At 43.7% G+C, this 21,512-nt stretch overlaps 1 protein-coding gene across 2 annotated transcripts in view; it reads left to right on the forward strand.

Moving 5' to 3' along the window:
• The window catches only part of Sh2d4b (SH2 domain containing 4B), a 99,228-nt gene extending 81,493 nt beyond the window's left edge, over positions 1 to 17,735 (forward strand). For both annotated transcript variants that reach the window (XM_046450242.2, XM_046450244.2), the window contains 2 exons: positions 12,762 to 12,982; positions 17,248 to 17,735. In XM_046450242.2, coding sequence (XP_046306198.1) covers positions 12,762 to 12,982; positions 17,248 to 17,340 — 314 coding nt within the window. In that variant the 3' untranslated portion in view covers positions 17,341 to 17,735. The remainder of the gene's footprint in view (positions 1 to 12,761; positions 12,983 to 17,247) is intronic.
• The last annotated feature ends 3,777 nt before the right edge of the window (positions 17,736 to 21,512 follow it).

The raw sequence follows: 21,512 nt of genomic DNA on the forward strand, positions 1-21,512 counted from the left end.
CATGCCTGGCCAGCATTGTTTTTCTTTATATGGCCAGCAGCTTTGGGTGATAACTAATGTGAGTGTTTTTAACCTTCGAAGAGAGAGGCACTTGTTCAAGATCAGGCCAAAGGTGGCAGGGACACAATTGTAAACTCAGATTTGTTTGACTTTAGCTCCTGATTTCAACAGGATAGTATAAATCAATTATCTGTGTCCGTGGGTTTCCCATCCATGATTCAACCAACCAAGGATTGGAAATGTATTCCATTGGACCTAGAATGGTTGCAACATGCTGAAGGAGTACAGCCTTTTGTCTTGTCACTGTTTCCTCAACAGTGCAGTATCACAACTATTTACATAGCATTTACACTTTATCAGGTGTTATAAGCAATCTAGAGATGATTATATGCAGACACTATGCTGTTTTATATAAGGTCCTTGAGCATCTTTGAATTTCAGCATCCATGAGGGATCCTGGAACCAATCTTCCTTGGCTATACAGGAAGTGGATTTAATTTCCCACTCCATGTGGACAAGTCTACCCAATCTGGAAAGAACCCTGCCCTCAAGTCTGGGCACAATTTCTGTTTGCAGATGTTTGCAATTACTTTGCACCTCTGCATCAGGCATCTTGGGCATGCCCCCACCAAAACTAGACCTTCTGGGCATTGCCTCTTCATCTTTATAAATGGTCAGTGTCAGAAGTCCTGGACTGGGCTCATTCGGAGTATCAGGTAGCAGAGAGGCCTTAGCAGGCTTCCTAGCCGAATTCCCCTGGTTCAGGCCATAAGCACAGCAGGCCATAAGCACAGCAGGCCTGGGGCATGAGCTGTTGCTGCTAATCCACACCTCATGCATGTATTCCTCTGGGAGCTCCCATGTAAGGCTCTGCAGATGGGGTGATCCTGGGGAGAATTGACAGCTGTGGTCTAATAGGAATGCAGGCTTTGTTCATATGACTGACATTAAAAAGAATACTGCTCTTCTATCCTCATTTTGCCACTTACTAGCTATGGGACCTTGGAAGTAATTCAATCTCTCTCAGCTTAATTTTCCCCTTTATAAATGGGGAGAATAAGAGGACCTCAGGGATTATTGTGAGGATTGAATGAACTGTGTTTATAAATCTGTAGCACATCCTTAGGCATAGTGATAGTATTCCATAAATGCTAGTTAAGGGATTAAATTTTTTGTTAGTGATTTATTCAGTGCTCTTTATCAAAGGCCCAAGTTTCAGACATTCTTCTAGACTTGGGGATAGAGTAGAAAAAACTTCTTGCTGTTTTGCATTGCTATGATCAAAGGACCTGACAAGAACAACTTAGAGGAAGAAAAGGTTTACTTGGGGCTCATGTTTCAGAAGTCTCAGTCCATAGATGGCCAACTCCATTGCTCTGGGCCCAAAGTGAGGCAGAACATTGTGGGGGAAGGGCCCAGGGGAGAAAAACCAATAAACTACTGGGTTCATGGCAGGGCCAGGAAGGAGAGGTGGTGGTGGTGGGGGGGGGGGAGAGAGAGAGAGAGAGAGAGAGAGAGAGAGAGAGAGAGAGAGAGAGAGAGAGAGAGAGAGAGAAAGAGAAGGGCCACAGAGAAGCATGCCATCAGTGACCCATCTCTTCCAGCCAGGTCCTGCCTGCCTACAGTTACTACTTAGTCATTCAAACTAGGATGGATTGATTAGGTCGCAGTTCTCATAATCCAATCACTTTACCTCTGAACATTTCTACATTAACACAGGTACTTTTTTGGGGGACACCTCACATTTAAACCATAACATTTGTTTGTATAGATTTTATATTTGTAAAGTTGTAAAAATTTTAATTTAAACTATTATAGAAACTGTTTTGTATAAATTATATCATACACTATAGTATTACTGTTCTATAACTTTTCTTTTTGTTCAGTTACTGACATGCTTTAGAGATTCCTTGTCTATGTCCATGGCAGTGGTTTTCAATAGGGGGTGATTATACCTCCAGGTGACATTTGATGTTATCTGAAGATATTCTTGGTGGTCACAACTGGAATATGCTTTTGGTTATTTGTAGGTAGAGGCCAGTGCATAGGGCAGCTTCCACAACAGAAAATTATTTGGTCCCAAATGTCAGTAGTGCCCTGGCTGAGAAACCCTAGTCTATATATTTTTATCTGTGTCTCCTCCAGACATTAATTGTTACTAGAATTAAGTGCAACAGTTGAAACTTCTTTGCTTGTTTTGATACATGATCTCATCTTACTCTGGACCCCTATTTCCTGTTAATGACTAAAAAAAATACACATCATTTTCTAATCAAAGATAATCTTGTATTGAAACATCACATGGTACCCCATAAATTTCTACACTTTTATGTATCAGTTAAAAGAATCATGATTAAAAAGAAAAAAGTGTCCTGGTTTTTATTTTAAAAAGTCCTATTTCCTCTGGTTTAAGAGTATCTTCCAGTTTAACTCTTCTGTTTTCTAACAAATATTCAATCATTTTAAACTCAAAGTACTGCCTCTCCCTTCTCATTGGGGCTGTCCAACATTATTCCCCTTCCCAAAATGGTGTCTGGATGGAAGGGAAACTCATGGCCTTGTTCACTGGGCCAGTTCTCAGCCTTTTCTCTGTGCCTCTGATGATCCATGGCTGGTGGAAGAGATGGCTTGATCTTTGATACAGCCAGGGTCTGAGGGATCCCTTCCCTGCACTGACTAGCTTCCAAACATAACTTGTCCCTATCTCCACTCCTTCTGAGGGCAACTCCCCTCAATTAGCTGTTGGCTGAGCCCATTCACCAGGAAGGTGGTTTTAGGGTCATCTTGCCTTTTTTCTAGGAGGGTACTTATGAAGTTGACCTTGCTCCACCTTTTAAAAAGCCCTACTACTGAAGGTTGAGTTCATGAGCTGCCCCATCACTCCCCCTTCATAGCTTATTACTGGAAGAAGCAAAGCTACCCCTATTTATCTAAATATTCTCGTTTATTTTCATTCCTCATCTGCATTCTCTTTCCTTCTCAATAAATAGTCATTTTGATAAATTTAATATTATCTATTGAAAGTGTTCTTGTATAGGCAACTATCCTTTGGTATTCACAGGAAATTGGTTCCAGGATCCTCAGTGATACCCAAATCCCTGCATGCTCAAGTCCCTTATATAGAATGGTGTAATATTTGTGTATAACCTATGCACATCTTCCCCTATGCTTTACATCATCTCTAGATTACTTTAATACCTAATGCAATGTAAATACTGTATAAACAATTTTTATATTTCATTGTTTAGAGGACAATGACAAGAGAAAATTCTGTACATGGTCAATACAGATGCAGTTTGTTTTTTTTTTTCCTATTTGCTGTCGGTTGAACCCAAAGATTCAGATAAGGATGACTGACTGTGTATTGGACTGTGTATTGGACAAGGGAATTTATTCTTACCTCTTTTTTCTTTCCTCATGATAATATTGTGATTTGACTTTGATGTTTTTCTATAGTTAATTTTTATATGAAATTAGTTTTCCTGAATTTATCTAGTGAGAACCCAGCCCAGAATATTTTCCCATCCACAAAGCTTCCTCTTCTGTTCTTTTGTGCGGGGCTTACCAGTAGAGCAGCTTGCTTCTTGGGATTCTTCTACCTGTAGGACTCTCAAACCTAGTTATGCATTAGAATTACCTAGAAGATCTTAAACAACATGGATGCAGGGTGGTCCCCAAATGTGTCAAGTGAGACTCCAAAGAGGGACACGGGCATCAGCCAGCATAGAGATTTAGAACTCATTAGTGACCCTTTTGCTCTTGGTGGTCACCTGCCCAGACCCCAAAGGACACTGATGATTTTTTAATAAATGCCATGGCAGTGATGTGTGGGAATTTTCAAGGGTGGGAAGCTGCAAAGCAACAATTATAACATATTTGTAACATGAAATGTCGAATACATACAGCGTATGCTCGCACATGAGGGACTGGCATGATGAAAGCCTGTGGGAGCAACAGCCATCCTGGGCACCCCAGCTGCTTCTAGCTGTCATTGTCCTCTCCCCCCGCCCAGGGAGAATCCCTGCCCCAAATGCTTTGCCCATCCTTTCTTTGCTACATTTATTACTTATATGTTAATATCCAAGCCCTACAATGTTTAGCTTTGTGAGCTTTTTGACCTAATAGAAATGGACTCAGAGTGTATTTATTTTTTTCAGTATTTGCTTTTTCCATGCTTTATTAATTTTTTTTCATATTCCATTCTTCCACCTCCACTACTTGGAGGTTATATACACTCAAAATCTGTTTCAGTGGTTAATTTAGGTAATTTAATGTGTACCTAAGAAATTATAAGGTTAGTATATATGTTTATCACAAACAAACAATTTTAAAACTCTAATCATGTTATTCTCCACTGTAAGATGTTGTCCAGTATTATAGTTTTATCTTTTTAAAGTCCTCGAATTATCCATTACTATCATTTTGTAAGTTTTTTTCTTTAAATTAGATTAACTTCCAGCACCTGTGTGCATCATTCCTATTGGTTTCTCATAGTCCTTGTTCAGGACAACTTTTCTTCTTCCTGAAGTACATTCTTTAAAATTGACTTTAGTAATCAAGTCTTTCATTGTTTTTTTTTTTTTTTTTTACTGGAAATGTCTTTTTCCTCTCTTCTCTTGATAGTTTTATTAAACATGGTTATATTTTCTTAGCATACTGAAAATATTATTCTAATGTCCTCTGGCTCCTAGTTTTGCAGTGAAGAAGTCAGCCATAGGTCGTAATTGCTTAATTCTTTATAGGAAATTGTCATTTGTCTCTAGTTGTCTGAAGGGTGCACTGAGTATCTTTGTGAAGTTCCACTATTATGCGTCTTTGACAGTTCTCAACTACTCATGACTTAAGAACAGCTCCTCCCCTCCTCCCTTCCTCCCCTCCTCCCCTCCTCCTCCTCATCCTTCTCCTCCCCTCCTTTCCTACCCCTCCTCCCGTCCTCCCCTCCTCCCCTCCTCCCGTCCTCCCCCACCTCCTTTCCTCTCCCTCCTCCTTTCCTACCCATCCTCCCCTCCTCCTGTCCTCTCCTCCTCCCCTCTCCTCCTCCCCTCCTCCTGTCCTCTCCTCCTCCTGTCCTCCCCTCCTCCTCTCCTCCTGTCCTCCCCTCCTCCCCTTCTCCTGTCCTCCCCTCCTCTTCCTCCCCTCCTCCCCTCCTCCTCCTCATCCTTCTCCTCCCCTCCTTTCCTACCCCTCCTCCCATCCTCCCCTCCTCCCCTCCTCCCGTCCTCCCCCACCTCCTTTCCTCTCCCTCCTCCTTTCCTACCCCTCCTCCCCACCTCCTCCTGTCCTCCCCTCCTCCCCTCCTCCCCTCCTCCTGTCCTCTCCTCCTCCCCTCCTCCTGTCCTCCCCTCCTCCCCTCCTCCTGTCCTCCCCTCCTCCCCTCTTCCCCCTCCTCCCCTCCCTGTTCCTCCTCTCCCCCACCTCCCTGCTCCTCTCCCCTCCCCTCTCAGCCCCTCCCCTCCTCCATTTCCTCATTGCTCCTCTCCCCCACTCCCCGCCACTCCAGACCCCCACTCCTCCCTTCCCTCCTTGGGGCTTAGAATACAGACTTGTTAGACCTTCATTCCATTCTCCTGTCTCTGGGCCTCCCGAGCTTTAGGTTAAGCTTCCTTCATGTGACATTTATATAAATGGCCCGTGGATGTGCCATCGTCAGTCTTCACTCATCTCATCCCTGCAGCTCTTCCCCACCCGTCACTGTCCACACAGAACCTGCCTAGCCTTCAGGCCCACCTCATATGCCCCCCAGCGCCTCCACAAAGCTATGCCGGATTCTACAGGCCTCTTCATTCCCACCTTCTGTGTCTTTCACAGCAACTGCTGTCCCCTGCGTGAGATGACATGGTGTGGAGCAAAGGGTGTCGCAATTGGAGTCCGAAGTCCCTAGTCATACTCTGACTCCACCACCTAATAGCCCTATGTGCTTGGGTAGTCACTTGTCCTCCTGACCCTCAATGTCCTCAGTTGTCGCCTGATGATGACAAAGTTGTTAGGAAGAGTAAATGAGGGTCACAGAGGCCCCAGCTAGTGCCCAGTGCTGGCTGTGACCTCAGCATGTCCTTGTACCTTAATGCCTCAGTGGAATCTATTTTGGGGAGGATGGTGGTCCAGAGGTGGCTGCCAGTGCCCACCTGTAGAAATGCGGCAATGAAGTGGTCCTTAGGCAAGGGTGAAATCCCAGTTTATGTGCCTCCGATCTGTAATCCTTCATTCTACTTTCCACGCTGCAACATTCCCATGCCCTCCTTCTGTTAAGGAAACATCACTAGCTCCCCATTGCCCTCAGAATTAAGTCCAGAATCCTTTCTATGGTGTGGCGACCCCTTTGGGGCTGGACCACTGCTCACCTCTACATATCTTGTTACTGCCCAGCTCCCACCTTAAATCTCCTTCCAGGACTCCACAATGGCTTTTTCAAGATGCCTTTTTTGTCTTGCCCTTTTACTTTTAATTTTCTGGTCTCTTTCTATCTGTCACTTCAATCCTGGGCTCCAGAGTTGAGTGGTGCCTTTCCTAGGTACTACCATGGCACTTGAGCCCACACCCACATGGCCTGGTTACAGTTAGCCTGAATTGGTCAGGTGCACATTACTACATGAAAGTAACCTGAGGCAGTTAACTTTATAAAGAGAAAGGGATAAATTTAGCTCATACTTTTGGAGGCTTAAAGTCCAAACAGCATAGCTGAGGCTTTTTCAAGCTGCCCCTATCTGCATCATATAGGTTATGGATGACAATGGTGGGAAGTGTGTGCCCCTGCAAAACTCTCTCATCTTCAGTCAGAGCAGATGGACTAAAAAACCAAGTTCCCACAATCCTGTTGGGGGTCACGGCCCCAAGACTTCAGGACCTCCCACTTGCCTCATCTCTTAAAAGTCCCCACCGCCTCCCAAGTGCAGTACCCCAGGGACCAAGCTTTTAAGGTATGGAACTTTGGCTACATTGAACATCCAAACCACAGCATAGGCTTTTATTAAAAAAAAATAAAAATTCTGCCAATCTATTTCTGTCCAGTCAGAGGTTCGATAAGGCAGGACCTGGCTCTCATTTCCTGCTGGTCCCCAGGTGCCCAACATAAGACCCCTAGATAGTGTTTAATAAATATCTATCAAAGGGAGGAAGGGGAAAAGGAAGGAAGGAGACAAAATGTTATTGGGAACTACAGGAAAACCGGTGTTTTTGTCACCCAGGGGCGAGGACTGTCTCAGAAAGAATCTGCAGTTATTCTCTGGGTTAGGAGGAAAGATTTGTTTTGGCTCCTGGTTTCAAAGTTTTCAGTCCCTGGTCAGCCAGCTTCAAGGAAGAAACATGTGGAAGGATGCAGAGGGAAGGTGCTTAGTCTGTGGCAGCCATGAATCAGAGAGAGAGAATGGGCTGGGGACAAGATGCAGTCCCCAAGAACATGCCCCCAAAGACTCACTTCCTCTAACTAGGCCCCACCTCCTACACCTTCTATCCCCTTGCAATAGCATCATCAAATTTTTCATTCACTGAGAGGTCAGAGCCCTCACGATCCAGTCACCTCCCGAAACCCACCTCAGAACATTCCTGAATGGGGACAAAGCCTTCACTATGTGATCCTTTGTGGGATAGTTAGATCCACACCATTACACATAGCCTAACAGTCATTCCAGAACAACCACACGAGCACTAGCTGGTGTGGCCACACCCCTCAGCTAGTCCTGGTCACTAGCCAGAACATTAGAGTTTGAAAGCTTTGCAGACCCCAACAGCGAGCTTGCTTCCCAGCCAGAAGTGGGGAGGAGAGGCCCTCCTTCTTCCCTCAGCTGGGAGGGGTATGTGTTTAGATAAGGAGGAGTGGGATGAGGAGGCTGGTGATTAGAGTTCATTTCCCAGCCTCTCTATGCTTGACTGAGATCCAAGGGCAGAGAGAGAAGTGGGTGGGGTAGGAACACAGCAGCTTATCCCTTCAGACTTCCCACACTAATTCTCTTGGAGGTCAATTTTCTATAAAATGCTATTTGCTGCCTAAACTGTGAGGTTATTTTACCTTTTGTTTTGTGCCAAATTACAATTTTGCTTTCTAGGCAAGTATGGAAGTTCTGGGGAATTCACAGAAGCTTACTATTGGAGACACCTGGAGAGTCTCCTAAGACTGGCCCAGCTAGACTTATAGTGCAGGCAGGGGCCTAGGGACCCAGGCTGGGGCGTCTTCAGAGAAAATTACTCAGCCGGAGTTTGAGAGGATGGGGGCGGGGGCAGCAAAACCTGGCAGTACTAGGACCATTGCTGCCACCTGTACCAGGTGGTTCCCCAGTGCTAACGCATGTGTGGGCTGCTCAGCGTGTCTCATGCAACTAGTTACAGCATGTTAAATATTTGTTATACCACTGGGCTCTGTGCTAGGCACAGTCATGCATTAACCTCATTCTCAAACCACTTTATGATGCAGCTGTTGCTGTCTGTTATCATCAGCTTACTAGATGAGGACTGAGTATCAGAGATCTGCCCAAGGTGACCTCTGGAACAAGTCTCAGGGCCAGGATTTGAGTTCTTGCTAATAACCCCTCCTTCCCCAAACATGCTTCCCAATGCCAGGCACTTAGGATATGAAGATAAGATTTAAGGTTTCTGTCTTAGTTCAGGTCTTCTGGGAAGCAGAAGTATAAGGGATTGATGGAAGGAAATGCCCGCAGAGGACTCAGGAGAGATGAAACCAGAGAAGGTGGGGAGAGCCTTTAGAATGTGGTGCAAGTGGCATCTGTTGAGGGAGCAGGAAAGGACACTCAGGTGAGAAGAGCCTCCCCCTGGAGCGCAGCTCAGAAAAGATCCTGGTTAGTCTGATAGGAAGCCTCAGAGTGAAGACCAGTCATAGAGGAGTCCCACACTAGGCAGAAATGGTGGCTTTAGTATCTTCTGTGTCTAGTTAGTGGATGAGGGTATCATGGCTTCATAGTGGATCCTGTAGGGCATGATACTGCCCCTTGTAACAGGCTCTTCTCTCAAAGGGAGGCCGAGGTGTGTGCTTTCATGGCTGCCACAGGCTCTAGCCTTGAGCAGTCACATACTATTTGTCCTCTACTACTGTAGGGTTTGGTGGATGTTTTAAAAACCCTAAAGTAGAATATCCAATGTAGTCTCCTGGATAGAAATTATTTCATTATCAGTTGAGCAAGTTGTACACTGTACAAAGGGACCCTGTCAAGGGGGCTAGTAAGAGAGAGCAGGGGATTGACATGCAGGCACCCTCTCAGCCAAGTTGTGAGTTTTGCTATTGTGGCTCAAAGAGGCACCTTTTCCCTAATTCAGCTATTCAGAGATCATCATTTGCACAAAAGTAGAGAGTGAAGACTACCAGCAGCCTGTCCTTCCTAAGAGAAAAGAGGGATGGGGTTTTCAATGAGTCAGGGTCAGCTGGGGCAGTGGGGGCTGGGAAAAAGTTTCAGGCTTCAGCCCAAAGAAGGTAAGCTGTAAGTCCAAAGAACAGGTAAGGTAGGGGGCAAGGAGTCCAGTTTTGTCTGTTTGGGGGCCTATGAATCCTTGGAAATCAATAGGAAGCCACTCAAGGATTTCAGATGGGAGATGGTCATTTTGGTGCTCTGGTTCATTTTGGATATGAAAAAGTCAAATCCTAAAGATAAAAAGTGTCATTGAGGATATGAAGAAAAGGGAACTCTCTTGCACACCGTTGGTGGGGATGTAAATGAGTACACCTATTTGAAAAAGAGCATGGAGTTTCCTCAAAAAATAAGAGAATATCATATAATCCAGCAATTCTACTTCCGGGTATATATCCAAAAGGAATGAAGTCATCTGAGCCATCTTTAGGGTCTAGGTCCTCTGGTGTTGGGGCAGAGGGGTGGGTAAGGGACCATGCTGAGTCTTTTGATGGATCCTGGACATTACCTTTTGGTTCTCTATAACTGTCACTGCCTGTTGGGCCCAAGCCACCAAGGCTGTCCAGGGGGTGGCACAAGGGTGCATCGTCCAGCATGGGGCTGTGTGTGATTCTTCTGGTATCCTGTGTCCAGAGGGCTCCCATTCCTTCTCCTGCCTCCATCAGCATAGTTTTCCTCTTACATTGCCTGGTTGGGGAGGGGGTAGTTGGCTTGATTGCCTTTTGATCTGAGTCCCAGGAAAAGAGGACATTGGTTGTCCCCAAGCATGCTGGCTGTGTTTAAAAGGTGGGGCATTTGACAGTGTGGGTTGTCTCTGTGTCCTCTGCTTTGGGCATAATGAAAGTTAGGGGTGTGCACCTTGTCTGGGGGCAGAGCAATGGGAGGGAAGTGGCCTGTGGGTGCACTTGGTATACTCAGTGGCGGAGTGCCTCTCAGCATCATAGAGACGAGTCGCCCAGCTACTCCTGCCACTCTGCTTGTCACTGACAGTGAATAGTCCCCCTGAGGGTATGCAAAGGGCAAGTGAGTGGGTATGCAAAGGGACAGTGTGTTGAGATTCACCGCTCCTCCAAAACAGCAGATGGTGACAGGACCCACATGTTCACACTAGTCTCAATGTTAAAAACTATCTTGGATTCTTTTTTTTTTCCTCTTTTCAATGCTTTATCCATTCACATTATTCAATACAATTCCAATCTATAGGTACTTAATCAAGAAATGACAATCCTTAATGTTGGGCAGTACAATAGACATAATCAATTCAAAGCAACCAATTCTAAGTTAATTCTAAGCACTGCAAACATATTTATGATAGGCTCATTACAGACATTCCCTCTGCATGCTAAGTTCAAGTGCCAGACCTAAAGTCTCAAGTCCTAGTAGTTAAGTCCAGCAGATACACACTCACTCAGACCGCAGTGATCAGGTCAGGAATGCATAAAGGCTTCTCCTGGGGTGGAGCTGAACGCTGACTGAGGAGAGGGTCCTGAGGAGAAGTCACTGTTCTCACCAGGGTCAAGATGTGGTTGTAGAGTTTGAGAACCGTGAGGATGATGCAGAGGATCAGGCAAATGATAAGAGATGGGATGTCAGTCCAGGCTTTCGGGCATGTGTGCATCAGTATTGGTTGGCTGAATGTCAGTTCATTTGCTCCATCATTTATGCTAAATTCTGGGGCTTCTATTGGCCCTTTCAATCCCTATCAGCTGTTACTGGGCTGCTCAATGACATCTTTTATTCTGGGGTCAGGACATCTGGTCTGGTGGTTTCCCTAATCTCTCACTTCTGCCTTGATCAGGGCGAAGGCAAATGACAGTGGATTCACTTTGAGTTTTATCAGGGTTGTGGGAAGTGACTTAATTTATCAGGCTATGCCTGATGACAATATTGGAGAGTTCCATAGTCGTGCCTGGTGGAGAATGCAGTTTTATTTTAAAATGGAGTTACTTAGGCTAAGGCCCTTCTTAGGTTAAGGCCATACTTACAGAATGGCTCCAATTTATCCTAGCAACAACCTTACTATGTACCCCCAACTCCTCCTGGTGATCTTGCTGTCAGTATTTCAAATGCACCTCAACAACTTTAAGTCACTTTTACTCTGTCTGGAATATATTTCCTGGCTTTTAGAATCTCCGGATCCTTCTGGTTCTTCATGAATCAGTATAAATATGAATTCCTTTGAGTTACTTTCTATGAAGACAACCTGATTTCTGAATATCTCCACTTGGATACTACACACCACAGGCAGTTGCCAATGTGGATCCACTGCAGGCAAATCAGAGAGGGGTATTAAGAAAACCTGCATCTCAGATGGCACCATGGCATGTCTGGAAACAGAGAAATCAATGACCAAGGACATGGTCGAATTGATCCAGAGGGTGAGCTACAGTAAATTCTTATGTAAAAGCCACTGTATGGTAGCCTGCTGAGAGCCAAGACAGCTGCCATTATTTCCTGCTACATTACGGTCTATCTTGGATTCTTTACCTGACCTGAAAGCCATAATATGCCTTTGAACTAGACCTCATATGATCATTTAAATGTCAGAAGACATTGGAGAAGTTGAGGGCTTCTTCACAGCATATGATCCCATAGTCAGGGAAACGCAGAGTTGGGAAGTGAGACTGTCTATTTTGTGTCCATCCTTTCTACCTCCCTGCTCCTCAGCGTGCCTCACCAAACACATGGCCCTTTGTACCTGACCCTGAGGAGAGCAGCTCCCTAAAAGCATCTTGAGGTATTGCCATCCATGAATAAACAACTCCAACTCCAGGCCTGACTTCTGTAGTACGATGACACTATGTGGCATGGGATCTCAACAGTTCAGAATGGTCCCTTGAAAGGATGTGAAGCTTCATTCTGTGCCCCAGAAACTTTGAGCCCAGTGTGCATAAGTATTTGGAGGAAGTTTTTTTTTTTTTTTTCCTCTTAAGAGAAAACACTGCTTCCAGGCTCTCATTTCTGGCCCCAGAAAGGTGGAGAGGTGAGTGTAGCCACTGTCAGTCCTTCTGCTGCAGTCATTAAAGCAAGACCCTTATGGCTATCCACAGAGCTGTGCATGCTAATGGGAATTTGTAATCAATAGATGCTATAATTCTGGTTCATTAATAATCCCTTGCTTGCCCAATTAATCAAAATGAGATGTGCTTTAGTTTGGAGGAAAGCATGCTTAACTCCAGTCCTGGCAGAAACTGTGCCCAGTCTCGCAGCTGGTTGCTCTGGGCCAAGACACTTGTCTGTAGAAGGAAGTGAGTGCTAGCCAGCCTCTGCGGCCCTTCTCCTCCCTTGTCCACACCCTGGATAGTGTGGTGGGCTGAGCTGCAGGGTAAGAGGCAGGGATAGGTAGGGGAGGAAGGGGAAGGAGGTGCAGAACCAGCCAGCTTATTATTATTACTTCTTCTCAACCAGGAATCATCAGCCGAGAAAATGCAGAAGATCTCCTGGAGAACATGACTGAGGGAGCATTTCTGACCCGAGTCAGTGAGAAAATCTGGGGTTACACCCTCTCATACCGCCTGCAGAAAGGCTTCAAGCACTTTCTCGTGGACGCCTCTGGAGACTTTTACAGCTTTCTGGGAGTGGACCCCAATCGCCATGCCACACTCACGGATCTCATTGATTTTCACAAGGTATCCCTCTTCGGGGTGCTAGTCGGGATATGAAATAGGTGGAAACCTAGGCTGAAGAGAGCTAGAGCAAGCACAGCAAGACTGAAGGTACTGACCCATGGGGCTGCGGAATCTCAGAGACACTCAGAACAACAGGGTAGAAGAGCATAGATGTAGACTAGGCCAGGCTCGGGGGCCCACTTCTCTCTGTTCCATTATATCTTATGACTCACATGTGCATCTGTAGCTCTTTTCTCTAGGCCTCTTCTCATGCTGAATAGCCCAGTGCTCCCTACTGTCAGTACCTAGGGGCTGACTGATGGCACTCTCCGCACACCTATGACTCAGTCTCAGGAGTGCCCTTCTTGAGGACATTCTAGCCAGGCCTCTGGCAGACTCTGAGAGTTAGCTCAAGTGCAGCAGGCAGTCCTGTGGTTAGGGATGCTTTCCTAGTAGTGGAGTTAACACCTCTCTTGTGTGAACCTCAGCTTTAGCACTTGATGTATTTGTGGCCATGGGCAGAACACTCAGTCTCATTTACCTTTGGTGTCCTGGCCAGGTGCCCCGTTTCATTTTGCACTGTCATCACAGAATGCCACAAACTAGGTAATTTATAAAGAATGGAAATTTGTTTCTCACCATTTTAGAGGATGGGAAGTCCAGGACTGAGGGGCCAGCATCTGGTGAGTGCCTTTTTATGGCATCATCCCATGGTGGAAAGTGGAAAGGCAAGAGAGAATGAGGCAGCGAGAGAAGAGGGGGCCAAACTCATGTTGTATTCCTTTCTTTTTTTTCCCCTATAAATACAGAAGTGGCTCCTGAAATAAAGGCACTAATTCACTCATGAAGGCAGAGCCCTTTTACTGGTCCTACCTCTTAATAGCATCACAAAGACAATTAAGTTTTCAACACATGATTTTCAGGAGGAAAAATTCAAATCACAACACCAGGCATATGGATGCAAATAGTCTTAGCTGGGATCTTGTGAGCCTTAAATGAGATCATGTGCACAACTGTGTTCTGTAACTGGGGTTATGGAAGTCTCTGTGTCCCATCACTCTTCTTGTGATTTGTCCCCCTGCCACAGACCCACATTGAGAAAGATGTCTTTCAAACAATGCATGTAGTGAGAAGCCACTCTTATGTTATGTGGCTGTTGGCATCAGTAGTAACTGAGAGAAAGGCAGAGGTGGAAGTCAGTGGCCTGGAAGGGCAGGATAGAGGGATTCTGAGAGCTGAGTGGTAGAAGCTCAGGGCTTCAACATCTCCCTGAGCTTCCCAGGCTTAGAAGGGCTCACAGAGTGACTTGACCATCTCAATAGGTTTTTGCTTTAATAGGGACCCTCAGATTTATATTCTCTTCATTTCTTCATGAGTGTCCCCAGGGCTTGAGAAAGAGCTTGTAATGTGGCCCTATGACTGAAGCATATAAAAAAGTCACCCACCCCAAAACACCTGGACATAGAGTGCAGTGGACTGCCTGGACAACTGGATGAACCAGGATCAGGGAAGATTTCCACTTGTGTGGGAAAGAGCCTCTCACAACCAGAGGAAAGGCAAAGCCTGGGAATATTGGATACTGGTACCTTCTCTGAGCCAAGCATGGAGCCCAATGATCTGCATCATGCCCTCATTTAATATTCACTACTCTGTGAGGGATATGTATTAGCCCCAGTTCACAGATCAGAAAACCAAGGCCAGGGAGAATGAGAAAGTTGGCCAGTTCTCATGGCCGGGACCAGCTGGGACCAGGAGTAAATCCTCAGACTGTCTGCCGCTACAGCATGTGCTCTTCCCACTAAACCTTTGTATGTGTTTCCCTGTCCAACATAAGCTACTTCAGTGGTGATGAGCTCCTTGTCCCTGGAAGCTTTCCCAGTGAAGGGTAAATGCCCATCTCTCAGGGCAGGTTTCTGTATGTGAATCCCAGACCAGATGTCTCCGAAGGTCTTTATTCTCTTCCAAAGCTCAATTTTTGAGACTGACAATTCACTTCTAAGGCTATAGAGAGACAGCATCCATATCCATGTGGAAATCCAGTAGCCAGCTTTTATAAATGAAAAATTTAATTACACAATTAATTCACGATTGTATTTTAAGAAAATTCAAATGCCATAGCAACCCCACACTTCATTCATTTAAAATCCCTGTTTCTATCCTCCACCATGAATAATCATTTTGCTATGTGCCTATCCAAGTATTTCCTGGGCAGTAATACAAAAGCTTAAGTATATAAGGAAATATATAGTTTCATTTTTTTTCACAGAAATTATATAACTTTTTACATGTGGCTCAGCAACTTGATTTTTAAAAACTATATGTAAAGCATCATAGAATGTGGTGTTTAAAATCATGGTCCCTGGAATCAGAGTGCTGAGTTTAAATCCCAACTTCATTACAGTATGTGATTTAGGCAACTACTCAAACCTCTGTGTCTTAGTTTCCTGGTCAGTAAGATCGGTTTAATAATAGCACTTTATCTCTTAGATTCATTGTGAGGTTTAAATGAGATATCATAGAAAGTGCTGAAGAAGTATACCTGACACTTGTAAGTTACTAAGTCACTACCAGGAGATCTTTCCATGTCATGACACGTACCAATCCTTGTACATGCCCTGTGGTATTCCATGGTACGAATGTATATTACAACTTAATTATCCATTCTCCTCTTACGTCCACTCATTCAACTTCTAGTTTTTCAAGATGATGAACAGTGCTGCAGAGACTTCATCACTATGTATATGTCACTATGTTACTATGAATACATGTGCAATATTTTTTCTAGGATGGATCCCCTGAACTGGAATTTCTGGAGAGGAAAGTATGCACATTCTAATTAGAAAAGATCTGCCAGAATGCCCTCCCAAAACATGGTGCCAATTCATGTTCCTGCCAAAACTATATGAGGCTGTTTCCCCACACTGCTGCCAACACTGGGGATTCTCAGTCATTTAATTTTTTTCCATCAGATGGGCAGACACTGGATCTCACTATTGTTTAGCTCGTATCTCTCTGATTGCTGCCGATGCTGAGGATCTTTTCATACTCTTAATGGCCAGTTGGATTTCTTAGTCTGTGAATCATCTATTCATATCCTTTGTCAATTTTTCTATTTAGATGTCTCTTTCTTATCGATGTGGCCATTTCTTCAGCTTCTAAATTGCTCTTTAGTTATGTCCATTCCGCTTTTTCGGTTCCTCTACTGAAATTTTTCTTTTTTAATTTAAATGGTCATGCTATTCATTTGCTCCCCCCTTTCTCCCCCCACTCAAATATAATAGCTCATTTTTGTTTCATGGATGGCTTATTCTGCTGAGAAAGTTAATTCACATCTCTTAAAGGCTCCTTATGTTTGTTTTATAAACTTGTTATTTTCTTGGGAATCAGTTCTATTATTGAGCCTGACATCTTTCTTCTATAGTTATGCTTGTCTTTAAATATTTCTAAATTTGGGGCTATGAGATGATAGTCCAACTTTAAATTTCCTGATTATCCATGAGTGCTTTCAGTTTCTCTTTCCAGTCTCTTCATGCTGTAGGGGTTGGAGTTATAGTGAGTAGTTCATCTTTTGGGCAGGTAGTATCTGAACTTTTGGGGTCTCCTTGGCTTCCCCAGGAGCTATGTGCTTCCCCAATCTGTTCAAAATCCCCTACCTGACTTCAGCACACACCAGGGGTTCTAGATTAGTCCCAAAGTTATTATTGGATCCTCTTATACATGTTTCACCACACTAGGAACTCAACTCTACTTGCATGTTGACCACAGCTTAGAAGGTTTTAAGAAAATGATCCCTGGGCCCCAACTCAGATCAATTAAATTAGGATACAGAGGATCATTGTCATTTAGATGGGTGTCCCCCAAATGCTCATGTGTGAGACAACACAAGAATGTTCAGAGGAGAAATGACTAGATTGTGAGACTTGTGAACTAATAATGGATTAATCCACCTATATGGACTAATTGAGTGGTAACTGTAGGCAGGTAGCCCCTGTCCTACATTGACACCTATAACAATCTCATGTGGTATATCTCTTGGTTTTCAAAGATCCTTCAACATTTTTATTCTGTTGATGGGTTTCTCTTATTTTCCAATACTTTAAAGATTTATTTCTTTTTTTTAAAGCAGATTACCCCTGCCTCATTATTTATAGAAATTTGAGTGAAGAAGACATATGCATAGTCTTTGTCTTTCTGTCTCAAACAAGACTCTAGTGAATGTTTATATTGCTTTCTTGATTTTAAGTAAATGCCCCTCCTCCTTTTTTTTTTTTTTTTTTACCTTTCAGGAGGAGATTATCACTGTTTCAGGGGGAGAATTGCTACAGGAACCCTGTGGACAGAGGGACAGCCCACCAGACTACCACCTATTATTTGAATGATTATTTTTTTCCTTATTATAGTTAAATCCCTTTGGGTACCCTCTTTCTGAACTCAGTGCAAGAACTTCCCAACTCAAATCCCAATGGCTTTCTAGAAGATCTACCACTATCCAGAGGATCAAGTACATCAGTATGTCTCAAGAGATATGAAATGTGTGCATCTGTGCTGTGGGTCCCATCCCAATGCTCAGGACAGAAATTGCTAATAGCTGCTGCAACTGTTTCATGGAGAATTTAGCTGTGACCTCAGAAGATTCACCCTATTTGTCATGGCTACTCTAAACTAAGCTCCTAGAATGTATGGATCATGTTTTAATAATCCAAAATATTCTAGTGCTGAACCTGGACTTTAACATGTGGTGTGATAAACATTCAATAAATGTTGGTTGAACAAACACACTTCTGAAACTTTTTCAACACTAATAAGCAATGGTTTCTAGTAAGTTATTTCCTGCTTCTCACTCTTTATAAAGCCATGGAGATAATAGAAGAAAGATTGTAAAGGATTTCTATGGAGGATGCTGTAGATGGAGGGGACGATTTCTATAGATGCCACTTTGCTTATGGAGTTCATTACCCTCTTTGATATTATCACTGGAATTACCTAAGGCTCCTGAGCCCTGGCTTCCACGACAGGTGATGGATTCTGTGCTGCCTTCCTTATTTAACCTCTTCTTTGGTCAGCCTCCCCTCTTTTTGAATCGTATATATCTTGACTGCAGTTTGGCAGTACTGAAGTGATGATTTCATGTATTCCTACATATGTGCCCAAGACCTGGTATGCAAGAAATATTTTTAGATATCTGACAAGGCTTTTGCACTTTAGAATGTTCTCTGTATGCAGGCTACTGAAATGATTAATGTTGTCTTCATTGTTCTTGTGTTGATTCTAGTGTCTACTTCATCTGAATATGTTTAACAAGAAGACTCTCCCAATAACTCCTCAATTATGCTCAGTGATGGTGTGATGGTGTCTATTTGTGCATAAGCATTTATGACCACATACACAGAGACAGCAGATTAGGATAATAATCTAGAGTTAAGAAGACCTGGGTCCAAATCCTTATCCCTGGAACTTACTTGCATGATAATGCTTGCAGTATTATTAGCTCGGTGAGCATAAAAAGGTGAATTGATTCCAGGAACATCAGGGAACTGGTTTACCTTACCTGATGAGTGTGTCAAACATCTCTTATGCTCCACTCATTTCTTGCCTCACCTGCTTCCCAGCTCCTTGGCCACTTGTTTCCCCCACAGCCACCATCACTGGAACCAGTTTTGTGTGAGCTCTCCTTTTCTTTACTGCGTGGATCAGCCTCACTTGAGCATCAGCTTATGGTACATGGCCCCATGTGGTACTACGGCTGCTGTTATGGGTTGGATCTGAGGTATCCCCCAAAGGCTCATGTGCGAGACAATACAGGAAGGTTCAGAGTTGAAATTATTGGGTTATGAGAGTTTTAACCCAATCAGTGAATTAATACCCCTGGTGGGATTAACTGAGTGGTAACTAGAAGGAGGTAAGGTGTGACTGGAGGAGGTGGGTCATTGGGGGTGTGACTTTGGGGTATGTATTTGTAGTTGGTATGTGGAGTCCATCTTTGCTTTCTGATCATCATATGATCTGCTTCCCTTGGTCACACTCTTTCACCATGATGTCCAGCCTCACCTTGAGCCCTGAGGAATGGAGCTGGCTGCTATGGACTAAGACCTCTGAAACTGTGAACCTCCAAATAAACTTTTTCTCCTCTGAAGTTGTTGTCAGGTTTTTTAGTCACAGCACCAAAAAAGCTGACTGAAACAGCTGCTCCTCCTGTTGCTGCCGAGGCATGCCACAGGAGAGCTGGGGGTTAGTGCCCATGCAGTGAACCTTAGCTCATTGGTTGATCAATTCTTCTTACTTCTTCCACCTGGAGGGGCTGTCCTGAGAGCCAGCTCTTCATTTGGCCTCTATAGTTCTGCAAGATGGAGAAGTCAGCCATGGGGAAATTAAGCAGTGACCAGGTGAGTGTGACACTCTCTGTTTGTTCTTGCTCTTCCTCTGTCTTAGCTCCTCTCCATCCTGCTCCTCTGGGATGGCTTTCCTGGATTAAGCAGCAGCACAGAAACTTGCCACAGTCTCTTCCTTTTGGGGAACCCTTGAAAAGCACCCATTATAGCAAGGTATTTAATAATATCAGTTTTGCAACTCAGTTCTCTAACTTCCCCAGCCTTCCTGTCTCGTTGGGTACATACAATCAAGTGATAGAGGGAACCCTGCTTTCTGAATTCTAAGGCACTTTAATTTATAACCAAGTACTATCAAAATTACTTTGTTTCTATCAGGACTTTGCAGAACCAAGTTTTTGTTCGGGCTCTGCTAGGTACCAACTATGTGAGTTTGTTCAAGTCTTTTGACCTCACTAAACCTCTGTATAACAGGGGAGAGGATTTTCTATATGGTATCCATTTGGTAGTTTTGGAAAATTAGTTAAATGACAATATGGAAGCTCCATGCAAATGAAAGCTTCATATTGAGCAGTGATGCATCAGGAGAGATGACATGATGATTTTCACTGTGTTGGAAGAAACTTCCAGCAGCATCTTTGAAAGCAGACCAAGATGGGTTGAGAACCCAAATCCCCAGGCTGCTGTACCTGTCACTGCCTAATTAATATGAGAGAGACAACAGCTGAGTTTTCCATCCCTAACACATTTATTTCATTTTATTTGGGGCCAGCACTTTCTGCATGTCTCATATATTTTAGGTTTTACCTGGCTTCAAAATAAATTCCTTGTAAGTTGTCCTGCAAATGAAATTACTGTCTGGAAAACTGCAATTTCATCTTGAGAGTTTTATTATGCTAATAAATGTCAGGATTCTCAAATAAAGGAATTGCCTCCCCTTTTTTTTTCCCTGAGCCCTACAAATATAATGAAAAACAGCCAGTCAGCTACAAGACTCAGCAGAGGGAAAATTTACAACCTGTAACTAGAAAGAGAAGTTGTAAAAAACACAATGCAACTTAATGGAAGATAAATTTCAGGGAATGGGAGGGCAACTTGGGGGTGCAGATCCAGGGAGGTCTCTGCATGGCAGATATTCTTAGGGAATAGCAAGGGGTTTATGGGCCAAAAGGGGGCTACTGACAGAGAAGACCCTTAAAAGGAAACATGGGCATGAAGACTTGGGACCTGGGGTAGTTTGTTCCTTTTTATCACCTTGATCCTCTCCTTATCCTCAGGGCTAACTTGTGATGCCAGGTAAGTTTCTCCATCCTTGGGCCATAGTTTCTTATTTGAGATGGATAAACATGGCTGGTTTCAGAGGGTAGCTATGAAAATAATGTGAGATTTTATAATAATAATGACAGACATTGTTTTAAGCCCTGTGTGTATATGTGTGAGTTTGTGTATGTGTGTGAATTCTCCAGACCATGCTTGAGGGAGACAATGCTCTCATTTCCATCTTGCACATGGGGAAACTGAGGAACAGAGAGGCTCAGAACTTTTCCAGGGTCACTCCTCTTAGAAAAGCACAGACATTGACTATAGCCTGGCTTTTGGAATGGTATAGGCCTTAGGCCAGTGCTTTCCAAACTGGAATGTGTGAACCAGATACAGAGTGATATTAAAAATGCAGGTTCTTCTTCAGAGGATCTGGGATCAGGTTTGAGGTTCTGTGTTTCTAACAGGTTCTGGGTTCTGCTTCCATGACTGGACTGTGGTCCACACTTTGAGGAACCAGCTTTGAGAGCAGTGATCAGCAAATTATAGTACAGGTCAAATTTGGCCTGCAAATTGTGTTTCTACAGCCTGAGAGATTAAGAATGGTTTTTATATTTTTAAATAGCTGAAAAAAATTAAAAAGAAGAATAATATTTTATGATCTGTGAAAATGATATTAAGCTCACATTTCAGTGTTCATCTATAAAGTTTTAGTGGAATATAGCCATACTCATTTGTTTACATATTGTCTTTGGCTCTGTTTGACTCACAAGAATTAAAGCATTTATTATCTAGCTTTTTATAGAAAAAGTCTGCTGACCCCTGCTTTAAATTGTAGTACATCTGTTAGGAATTATTTTGTCTCCTTCCTCTGCTTTATCTAAGTATACCCTTAGTGTTACATTTTTTTCATCCACTGTGGTAAAATACCCGAGAGAATCAACTTAAAAGGAAGAAAGGTTAGT

The sequence above is a fragment of the Marmota monax genome, unplaced genomic scaffold, assembly GCF_021218885.2.
Source record: "Marmota monax isolate L192 unplaced genomic scaffold, Marmota_monax_Labrador192_F-V1.1 WCK01_AAM20220418_F8-fsc00004, whole genome shotgun sequence".
Taxonomy (NCBI): Eukaryota; Metazoa; Chordata; class Mammalia; order Rodentia; family Sciuridae; genus Marmota; species Marmota monax.